This window comes from Vulpes vulpes, chromosome 1 (genome assembly GCF_048418805.1).
Source record: "Vulpes vulpes isolate BD-2025 chromosome 1, VulVul3, whole genome shotgun sequence".
NCBI classification, from domain to species: Eukaryota; Metazoa; Chordata; class Mammalia; order Carnivora; family Canidae; genus Vulpes; species Vulpes vulpes.
In genome coordinates, this window is record NC_132780.1 from 11,058,810 (window position 1) to 11,070,155 (window position 11,346).

Here is an 11,346-nt window from a genome sequence, read left to right on the forward strand (position 1 = left end):
CTTGGTATATGGTATAAGATAACGGTCCAGTTTCATTTTTTTCTACATATGACTTTCAAATTTTCCAAACACCATTCCTTGAGGAGACTGTCTTTTTTCCAATGGATATTCACAAGCAGACATTTCTCCAAAGAAGCCATACAAATAGCCAACAGAGACATGAAAAAAAATGGTCCACATCACTTGGTATCATGGAAATACAAGTAAAACCACAATGAGATATCACCTCACGGTCATCAGAATGGTCACGTTAACAAGTCAGGAAAGAGCAAATGTTGGTGAAGGTGCAGAGAAAGGGGAAGACTCGTACACTGTTTGTGGGGATGGAGGCTGGTACAGCCACTCTGGAAAATAGTATGGAGATTCCTCAAGAAGTTAAATAGAGAGATACCTCATGACCCACCAATGCGCTACTACGCATTTCCCCGAAGGACACTAATGTTGTTATCTGAAGGGACCTGCATTCCAATGTTTACAGCAATAATATACAGAGTAGCCCAACTGTGGAATGAGCCCAGATATCCATTGGTAGATGAATGCATAAAGAAGCTATTGGCAAATAGCATATATATATATATATATACACACACACACATATATATATATAGGAATAAAAAGTTATATATATGTATACATGCAGGATGAAATATTACCTAGCCATCAAAAGGATGAAATTTTAACATTTATATCAATGGTGATGGAACTGGGGAGTATTATGCTGAGCAAAATGAATCAATCAAAGATAGACAATTATCATATAGTTTTACTTACGAAGAAATTCAGACACACACACACAAAACAAATATTGTTAAGGTTCTACTTATACAAGGTACTTAGAGTAACACAGTCATAAGCGAGAGCAGGCAGGGTGGTGGTTACTAGGCTTAGGGGCAGAGTGTTTAAAGGATGGTGGTGATGGTTGCACAAAAATACAAATATACTAATACTACTGAACTGTATACCTAAAATGGTTAAAATGATAAAACTTATGTATATCTTATCACACCAAAAAATGGTAATCGAGGAAGAAAGGACGTTTGTGTAAGGTCACACAGTAAAAGCCAGACCCAGGATCAGAAACTAAGTGTATTTGATTCAGAGACTCAGGTCCTCACCACACTCCCATTCTGTTTACTGAAATGGTCTCTGGTTCTATTCTGCTCTCCTGCCCTCTGGGCCGTCTATCATTTGTACATCACTGGTAGAGCTATCTTCCCAGGGAGATGTAACACAGGACAAGGTGTCATTTACCTTCCACATCCAGCCTGACAGGGTCACTTTTGCGGAAACTGACCGGATTGGAGACCTCACACTCGTATTTCCCGGCATCCTCCTTCCTGACAGGGTCTATGGTGAGGGTGCTGTTGTCCTGGGACAGCTTCTTCCTATCCGTGAGCATTAGAATCTGGCCATTGAAGAACCACTGGATAGAGACCCCGGTGTCACTTGAGGAGCAGGTCAGGACCACAGAGTCATCTTCTGTGACTGTGGTGCTGCTGGCAGTGAGAAGGGGTTGGGACACTGGCTCTGTGGAGAAACAGAGGAGGTGACAGCATGAGAGTGGGCCTGTGGCCTGGCGACCCAGCGAGCTCTGTCAAGGTGCCCCTGAGGATGGCCCTGCCTCCTGCACAAGGTTGAAGGTCTGTGTTCAGGTGGCAGTCTGTCAGGACAGGGCTGTCCCTCTAACACTGGCCCTCTGTCACGTGTCTGCTCTTCTTGGATATCTCTGTAGTGTCAGCACCAGGATCCTTCTAAATCTCCATGTGCAGCATCCTCAACATCAGGGGGAGTTTTATAGCCACTGGCTTCTTGGGAACATTTCCTGAGCTTTCTGAAAAGATCAGGCCCTCTCTCTAGTATGGTAGCTTTACATAGAAAGGGAAGGCATTTATTTCTCTTTTGTGAAATAATTTATTAGAAAATGAGAACAGCCCAGCCAGTCTTTCTGAGCTTAGTTTTGGAGAAGCTCCAATCTAAAGGGTTTCTCAATCTGAATAAGACTTTTACTTCCTGCCTGTGGATTGACTATTACAGGGAAAAAATGTTTAGAGTAGTGGTCACAGTTTCCACAGAAGGCTGGTACTCTTAGCTGTGGGTATAAATATGTACTTTGGCACTGCTCCTTCTGTGCCATGAAGGGACGTCATGGGGGCATCTACCTATATTGCAGTTGGGCACCATTATGCAGTGTTCTCTCAGTGTTGGATCAAATGTGCTGGGGTCATACAGTGTTAGAGAAATGGGAGACTGCAGAGTCAGGACACAGTAGAGGGACTGTGTCAGGGCTCTCCCTTTCCTGTTTCCCAGTGGCCTCACTGCAGGGAGGCTCTGGTACAACTGGAGACACAGTTTGGCCATATTACAGACAGGTAATAGGGGGGGAATCCAGGTTATTTAGTAGTTAAGTGTCTGCCTTTGACTCAGGTCATGATCCCAGGGTCTGGGGAAGTCTGGGGAACCACTGGGAAGAAAGAGTTTCACCAGGAGGAGTATATGAGTCAGGAGTAAAAGGCACGAAATGAGCCCATGTGCCTTTGGGGACTGCAAACCTGCCCCTACTGCCTTTGACTCTCTGGATGAGTGACATAGAGAGTAGATCAAGGGATCACATGTACCTGTCAGGTGTGTTCCACTTGTTACCATAACAGAGGGAAAGAGCCCTGGATAAGGGCACAGTGAACACTCATTCTCCTGGGGACCTGGGCAAGCTGGCTCCTCACGGATCCTGGCAGATGCTGCTGCTCTGATTTCTGTGTCCTCCAGGCAATAGCCTGGGAGGGTGGGCCTGGCTACAGGGCTTAGCAGAAGAATCCAGGAAAGGCTTAAGGGTAGAGGGAGCTGCACAGAGCAGGACTAGTCCCAGCTGAAGAGGAGGAGGAGGAGGAGGAAGATTATGGAGATGGAAGGAGCAGGGAGCCAGAAATGTCCCAGGCTGTGAGAAGCGGGGGGTACAAGTGACTTCAATGACTCCAGGAAGAACCCACAGCTGACCCAGGGGCAGGGCCAGGGCAGCCCTGCAATTCCTCCCATGGCCAAGCAACACCACAGGCGTCAGGAGACTTCTCGGGGAGTAGCCTCAGGGGCTGGTGGTCAGAGGGACAGAACATGGCTCTCAGCCTCTGGATGGACAGGGAACAGGTGTGGCGAGGACCTCCTAGGACTTTGCATCCAGGATCCAGATCTGAAGAGACTGAATCATTCATTCATTCCTTTCCTCCTTCATGAAAGAGCAATTGAGATGTTGGGTCTTGTGCGGGTTCAGGGTACATGGTCAGGAGGAGAGGGCGGAAAAAAAAAAAAAAAAAGGAGGAGAGGGCGGAGTCCTTTCCCTTACACGCCCGTGGGATCACACCAACACATCGGTAAACAGTGAGTCCAGGTCCAGTGCAGGAGCTGTGGATCGGCCACTGAGGGGAGGCCTGGGCATTCCCCACACTGACTCTGATTGTTGATGAAGGTAATTTAGTTCTTGAGTAAAACCATGAATTCTCCATTTGCTCTCACTTCCCAGACCAGAGAACCTGCCTTGAGCTGTGGATCCCTATGAAGAAAGGTCTGATCCACCAGCTGGTCTTAGAGTCCAAGATGCCTAATAAGGCCCCCTGGATGGAGGAGGAGGAGATGGGGCTGCAGCTGCAGACAGACTCTGTGGGAATGTGATCTGCCTGCTGCTCTGGTCTGTGTGACTCTGATTCAATGTCTGCATCACTCTCTGCCTCCGTTTCCCCTCAATCAAATTCAAGTAAATGGCCTTCAATTAGCTGTGTTCTCTGTAATTAACCTGAAATCTTTCACAATTACCTGACCTAAGGCTGGCTATAGAGGAGCTGCCCAATAAACATCTGTTATTTGCCTCTGTGAGAGACGGTTCCTTGGGCCTGATCCCAAGTGCAGGAGTTACTGCCAGTAACATCTTCTCTCCTTTTCCTCCCTGGGGGTGCTGACCTTCCTCTGGGGTCTCCTGTCCTCCAGGGTGCTCAGACAGCATCTCAGGAACCTTGCCTATCTCTGCTCTCCGCCCCACCTCTCAGGTGAGGGACCAGGCTCTGCCCCTCCCCAGATGCTGAGCCCTAGCGGGGGACCCGCTCAGGAACCTCAGGACTCAGGCACCAGGAGATCATTGCTCCCAGTCAGCCCTGTCAGGAAGCCAAAACCCAAGCCTAGCACAGACTCCCCTAGCTTGGTCACAGGAATCAGAAGCCCTGAAACAGGCTTTCTGGCCTTAGCTTCTCTTGAGGATCCCAGGGGACCCATCAGGCCTGGCCCTAACTGAGCCCCACTGGGTCTTTCTCAGAGTCATGATCACAGGGAGGAGCACCAGGGGCTGGACTGAATCTGTCTCCCTTTGCTGAGTTACACCTGTCAGGCTTGTTCTCTTTGCAGGGAACGTCTGCTGGGCTGGAATCCAGGAGTCAAATTCTGATCTTTGGAAATGTGTCTCCACTGTGTGTCCTGCACTAAATGCTTGAACGACTACAGAGACATAATGCAGAGAGGGATGGAGGCCCAGTGCAGGCCTGTGAATCCTGTGTGTGTGAAGTAGAAATCCCCCTACCCGACACCAACGGTGAGAGGAATTACTCACGGAATACTCGGAGCTGTCCAGGTACTAGTGCAATTTCATATTTTCTGTTTATGATTTGTAGGAGGTAGGATCCAGTGTCATTCAGGGTGATGTTCTGGAACAGCAGGGATCCATTGGGGTATATTGTCTCTCTGCCGCTGTATGCAGGCCCCGGGGTAGTTTCTTTGGTGTCTATTACATATAATAGAATATGATGGGCAGGCGATACAATTTCCCCTCTGAACCAGGCAAGGCCTGCTGTATCCCCAGGCAGATTGAGGACCCGCAGAAGAGCGTCCTTCCCTTCAGCAGCATTGGGAGGCACCGACTCCACAGTGACTTGGGCAGTGGTGGGCGGGTTCCAGAAGGCTAAGAGTGAGACTAGGAGGGAAGAGAGGGGACGGTTCAGTGTTTGGACCTATATGTTGGAATGGAAATCTGGGACCGTGGAGGTGGAGAAGGTCCTAATCCCCCAGGCTTAGGGTTAGTGGGAGCATGCACAGTATCTGGGTGTCTGTGTGTGTCTCTTGCTGGTCTAGGTCAGCTACATGGGTGTGCTAAAACTGGGCCTCTGAACTCATTTCCTCCTTTTGAACACTCTCCCTCAGATGTCTGTGGCTCTCTCTGTGATTGCCCTCAGGTATCTGCTCACACTCAGGGGTCCTTGGGAGAAGCCTGTCCTGACCACCTCCTCTGAAGATTTCTGTCTTCACGTCCTGACCTTTCCCTGGTCTGTTGCATTCATGGAGATGACATTCCAGATGTCTCTGCGGGTCTGTCTTCCTCCCAGAGAAGTGAGCTCAGGGAGGGCAGGGACTGGTCTGCTCTGTGCTGTCCCCGGGGTGGCCCGGCTGCAAATACCCAGGGCTGAGCGTCCCCAGGGCCCTCCGAGCCTGGCGCTTAGGGGTCAGGATCCCAGGGTGGTGGCAAGGGCAGGGTTTGGGGTCCCTGGGTGTGGTTTCCGTGAGGTTGCAAAACTGAGTCCCGGTGAGGAGGCCCTTGGGACACAGCCCCTCAGTCCCACCTGCAGATCCCGAGGCCGTCCCGCCGCTGAGCCGGCTCCCCCGCCCCGCCCGCCGCCCCGTCCCCTGCGGAGCCCCGTCCCCCCCCCCCCCCCCAGGCCCCAGGCCGCCGCTCCCCCGACCTCCCGCCCCTCCCAGGGGATCGGCCCCTCACCTGCCAGCAGGAGCTCCCGCCAGGGGCCGCGCCCTGCTCGGGGAGAGGCCGAGGGGGGCTCCATGGTGCCCGCTGCCCGCTCCGTCCGGCCCGGGGGAGAGCAGCTGCCGCCGCGCAGACGCTCGGGCCCCGCGGTCCCGCCCGGCAGCTCCGCGTCCTTCCCCCTCCGCGCGGGGCCGCCTCTGGGGGCGGGGCCGGGTCACGTGGGCCGGGCGGGGGCTCGCCGGCCCCCCCCCCGACGGCAGGTCCCGGGTTCCCATCCTCTGTCCCCGAGGGTCCCCGCAGCTGCTGAGGCCTCTCGGTCTTCCGCTGGGATTTCCCGGCAGACGCGAGCGCGCACCCGGCCTGCTCGGCACGAGCACGAGCCCGGGGCGTCGGGTCCGGGGCGCGCCCCGCAGCTCGGGGGCGAGGTGCAGGGTCCGCGCCCCCACAGCCCTCCCTCCTGGCCCTGGGGCTTCCCCCTGCAGAGCTGGAGCCCGGGGCCGCCTCCAGAGCTCCTGTCCCGGGACGTCACCCCCACCGGGCCTGGGGATCACCTGGGAACGTCATCAAGCCTGCGGAGGCCCAGGTGACCCCTGCACAGGCGGCTTTAGCAGATGCGCAGCCAGGCTGAGACCCCGGGACGTGGCGCCGGGGCCGCCTCTGCTCTGTGCCCACGGAGGGAGGGTCCGCAGATCCTGTGGAAAAGCAGATCTGACTCCGCAGGTGTGGTGTGGACCCCGGAGCCTGCATCTAACCAGCTCCCAGGGGACGCGGATGCTCCTGGCCCCGGGGAGCAGGCTTTGAAGAGCCGGGCTGAGGGCGACCCGGTTCCCTGAGAGGGTGACCCTTGTCCCTTCCCTCAGTGGCCTGTGCTGTGTCCTGGCCTTGAGTCTGTGGGCACCACACACAAAGCCCAGCGTCCCCAGATCCAGGGGATCGTTTCCCTTGGTAACAGAGAAGCCCAGCCGGGCACGGGTCAACCCAGTGATCTCACCTGCACTGGGGAGGTTGGATTTCCTCCTCCCAGCAAGGTCACAGAGAGGGCTCTGTGGGTGAGAAAGAGGCAGACTGGTTGATGACTAGTGAGGGACCTAGTGGCCAATCCTTTGTGTACCTGCTGCCTGGCCTCTCAGGAGCTCAGTTCCCAGATGGGAAGTGGTTTTTTCTGTGTCCTGGGAAGAGAAGATGGTGGTGGCATATTGGGTGCCTAGGACTCCCTGGCTCAGGGAAGGATTTGAGGAGACCCTCCCTCTCAGTGTCTGTTGTCTGACCTGTGGCCCAGAGACTGTCATTTGCTCCCAAGCATCCTGGGCAGCCTGTGTCCTCTGCCTCATAGACTTTCCTATGGTTACTCTGCCTTCCCTGTGGGTGGTGCCAGGCAGGCAATAGGAAGTTACATTGGGACCCCTGGCAGATTGAGGTGCTCCTAGGGCCCTCCTGGCAGCAGGCAGGACAGTACTGGCATGTGGGAGGGACCAGAGGTTCTGTTGGAGAAAGGGATGGAAATTAGGCTCCCCCTCCACCTCTTCCAGAAGCTGCTTCTGGGTTTGCGCTCCTGTGTGTTGTCTGCATGTCCCTATGTCACCTCCTGGAGGTGATGCTGGGGCAGTCTCCAAAGGATTTGAATGAACTCAGCCCTGCTGAAAGGGCTAGCCTATTTAAAATCAAGTCATTTGTTTTCTTTTTTAGTATGCTGTTGTAGGAGTTCCTTATATATGTTAGTTATTAATCACTTAACTCTACATAGTCTGAAAATATTCTCTCTCACTTGGTAGGTTGCCTTTCCATTTTGTTCATGGTTTCTTTTGCTGTACAGAAACTTCTTAGTATGATATAGTCCCACTAGTTGACTATCATTTCTGTTGCCTGTGCTTTTTGTGTCATGTTCATAAAGTCATTGCTAAGATCAATGTCATCAACATTTTCCCCTATGTTTTTTTCTTAGGAGTTTTATTGCTGGGGTCTTATCTTTAAGTTATTGATCCATTTTGAGTTGATTTGTGTATGTGTAAAGTAAGTGTGCCATTTCATTCTTTTGCATGTGGCTATCCACTTTCCCCAATATCATTTGTTGAAGAGACTATCCTTTCCCACTGTGTATTCTTGACACCCTTGTCGAAGATCCGTTGACCTTATATGCATGGATTTAGTTCAGGGCTCTTTGTTTGTTCCACTATTGTTTCCCTCTGTCAATACAGGTACCTGCTAGAGAACTGGTTCTGAACTTGGGTTTGGCTCCTCACATCTCAAAAACCCACACTTGAGAGACAAATGACGGCAGATGCACTCGTTAGAGTGCTGTCATCATGCCTTACTGTTTTGATGACTGCTATTTTGGAATGTAGTTTCAAATTAGGAAGAGTGATGCCTCCAGCTTCGTTCTTCTTGATCAAGTGGACTTTGCTATTTGGCGTATTTTGCGGTTCCATGCAAATTTGAGAATTGCTTTTTTTCTCTTTCTCTGAAAAATACTGTTGGCATGTTGATGGGGATTGCATTGCATCTGTAGGCCACGTTGACTAGTAACGATATTTTAACACAATTCTTCCAATCCATGGACAGGGGATATCTTTTCATTCATTTGTGTGTGTTTCAACATTTTTCATCAATGTCTCACAGTTTTCAGTGTATTTATCTTTCCCCTTCTTGGTTACATTTAGTCCAAATTATTTGATTCTTTTTTTCTCCGTTTTTTCCCTCAGAAGACCTTGAATTCTTTTACTTATCTGTAAACAAGTTAGTGGCAACAAAATTTCTTTAAAAAAGAAATTTAAAAATTTCTTTTTTAAAGATTTATTTATTTATTTATTTATTTATTTATTTATTTATTTATTTTAGACACAGAGAGAGAGGCAGAGACACAGGAGGAGGGAGAAGCAGGCTCCATGCCGGGAGCCCGACGTGGGACTCGATCCCAGGACTCCAGGATCGCGCCCTGGGCCAAAGGCAGGCGCTAAACCGCTGAGCTACCCAGGAATCCCCATATATTATTTTCAATACACTGCAGTTTGAAAGGTGTACCAACTCAGAGGCATAAGAAACTTCAAAAGCCATAGATAGAGAGCTTAGGAAGGTGAAGGCTGTGAATGGCCCTTATCATTTAATGCATGCTGGATTTTCCACTCTTCACACATAAGCAGGCAGGTCATGTTATTACATGGGCCAAAAAAGAGCTAATCTTCCAAGAAATGGAACTTATTCTGGCATTCTCCTAGGTTTGAAGCCTTTCCAAAGTCAAATGCCAAGATACCAGCAAGTGTATCTTTGGGCAATGATCTAAACAACAGGCTCTGCTTTCTTGGTGGTGGCAAATGGGGCCTTTGTCTTGCTTTCCATGAGTAGACGCTGAAGCCATGGTGTCTTTGTCTTTGCTTCTCTTCTAGTTGAGTGTACTCTGCTTATTCCCTGGCCCAAAATCTGTGGGGACTTGGGGGTTGCCTCCCAGGCAGCATCTCTGGTCCCCACAGAGCAGTGCTCACCGGCCTCTGCCACTACAAACAGGACAGGTGCCTGCCTCCAGGTGCCTGGCTCCACCCCTCATGGCCCCTCCAGAACAAAGTATGTCATTATTTCTGATGGTGTTGTAAATGGGATGATTTATTCAATTTCCAGGTAGTTTGCTGTATTTTCCTTGTAATGTATAGAAATGCGCTGATTTCCAGGGGCACCTAGGTCACTCAGTGGGTTGAGCATCTGACTTCAGCTTGGGTCATGATTCCAGAATCTCGCAATTGAGCCCCAAGTCAGGCTCCCTGTTGGGCAGGGAGCGTGCTTCTCTCTCTCCCTCTACCACTCCCCCTGCTTGTTCTCTCTATGTCAAATAATTTTTAAAAATAAATTGAATCTATAAATACATAAATGATTCTTTATAGAAATACACTGATATCTATATATTGATTTTGCATCCTGCAGCTTCCATATTTGTTTATTAGTTCTGTCAGTCATTGATGGAACTTTTAGCATTTTTTATAAATGAGATCATGTCATCTACAAACAAGGACAATTTTACTTCTTTCCTGGCATGAATGCCTTTTCTTTCTTTTTCTCGCTAATTGCTCCAACTAGGACTCTCAGTACTATGCAAGCACACGTGGTGAGAATGAGCACCCTTGTCTTGTTTCTTATTCTAGTAGGGAAGCTTTCCACCTTTCATCATTGTGTATGATGTTTGCTGTGAGATTGTCATATACAGATTTTATTATGTTGAGGAGCAACATGCCATATATTTTTCATACTTGTCATTCCTGAATATCTGTGTCTTTGCACAAAAAAAAATGCCCACTGATCAGAAAAGATTACACTCTTGCACTATTGGTGGGAATGTAAAGTAGGCAGTCACTCTGGAAAACAGTATAAGGGTTCCTCAAAATATTAAAAACGGAACTACCCTGTGATCCAGCAATTGCACTACTAGGTATTACCCAAGGGATACAAAAATACTAATTCAAAGGGATACATACACTCTGATGTTTATAGCAGCATTATTTACAGTAGCCAAACTGTGGAAACAGCACAAACGCCCAGCAGTTGATGAATGGATAGAGATGATGTGGCATATAGACACAATGGAATAGGACTCAGTCACAAAAAGGAATGAAATCTTGTCAATTGCAACAATGTGGATGGAGCTTGAGTGTATTACACTATGTGAGATAAGGTGCTCAGAGAAAGAGAAATATCATATGATTTCATTCCTGAGGAATTTAAGAAACAAAACAAATTAGAATAGTAGAAAGAGAGAGAGACAAATCAAGAAACAGGCTCTTTACTATAGAGAACAAACTGATGGTTGTCAGAAGGGAGGTGGGTTGGGGGATGAGTGAAATAAGAGATGAGGATTAAGGAGGGCACATTTTTTGTGATAAGCACCAGGTGTTGTATGGAAGTTTTGAATCACTGTATTGAACACCTGCACTAATATTACACTGTATGTTAACTAAATGGAATTTAATTAAATTCTAAATATTTATTTTCATTTGATAGAGAGTGAGTGAGAGAGAGAGAATGGGCAGAGGGAGAGGATCTCCAGCAGACTCCACACTGAACAGTGAGCTCTGTGATTCCACGACACCCCGATCATGACCCAACTGAAACCAACAGTTGGATGCTCAACTGACTGAGCCACCCAGGTCTACAAATAACTGGAATTTAATAAAAACTTTTTAAAAATTCCAACTGATCAATTTGTATGTCACTGGCATAAGTTAGACAACTATGCCTCTTTATTTTTTTCAAAGATTCCATTTATTTATTCATGAAAGACACACACAGAGAGAGGCAGGCAGAGACATAGGCAGAGGGAGAAGCAGGCTTCATGCAGGGAGCCCAGTGTGGGACCTGATCCCAGGACTGTGGGATCACACCCTGAGCCAAAGGCAGATGCTCAACCGCTGAGCCACCCAGGCCTCCCAACTATGTATGCCTCTTTATATTATACAATATAAAACCTAGCAAGCATTGTCCAAGATATCTTGAATCTACTTAAGCTTTGAGATTCATTTTCCAATTTATAGGAAGTACAGGTTATAGAGAAGCAAGTAAAATGACACCATAAGGAAACAAAGTCAGAATGTGGACATTCTATAAGACAAAATGTCTATGCTGGTCTTTTCCAAGAGTCTATG

The 11,346-nt window shown here is 48.9% G+C and overlaps 1 protein-coding gene across 1 annotated transcript in view; it reads right to left on the reverse strand.

The window, feature by feature from the left end:
- LOC140598330 (cell adhesion molecule CEACAM1-like) overlaps positions 1-6,514 on the reverse strand; it is a 72,870-nt gene extending 66,356 nt beyond the window's left edge. Inside the window, exons 1-2 of the mRNA XM_072754038.1 lie at positions 5,741-6,514; positions 4,586-4,945 (exon numbers count right to left, since the gene is read on the reverse strand). Of these exons, the coding sequence (XP_072610139.1) occupies positions 4,586-4,945; positions 5,741-5,804 (424 nt within the window). The 5' untranslated portion in view covers positions 5,805-6,514. The remainder of the gene's footprint in view (positions 1-4,585; positions 4,946-5,740) is intronic.
- Positions 6,515-11,346: the final 4,832 nt, after the last annotated feature.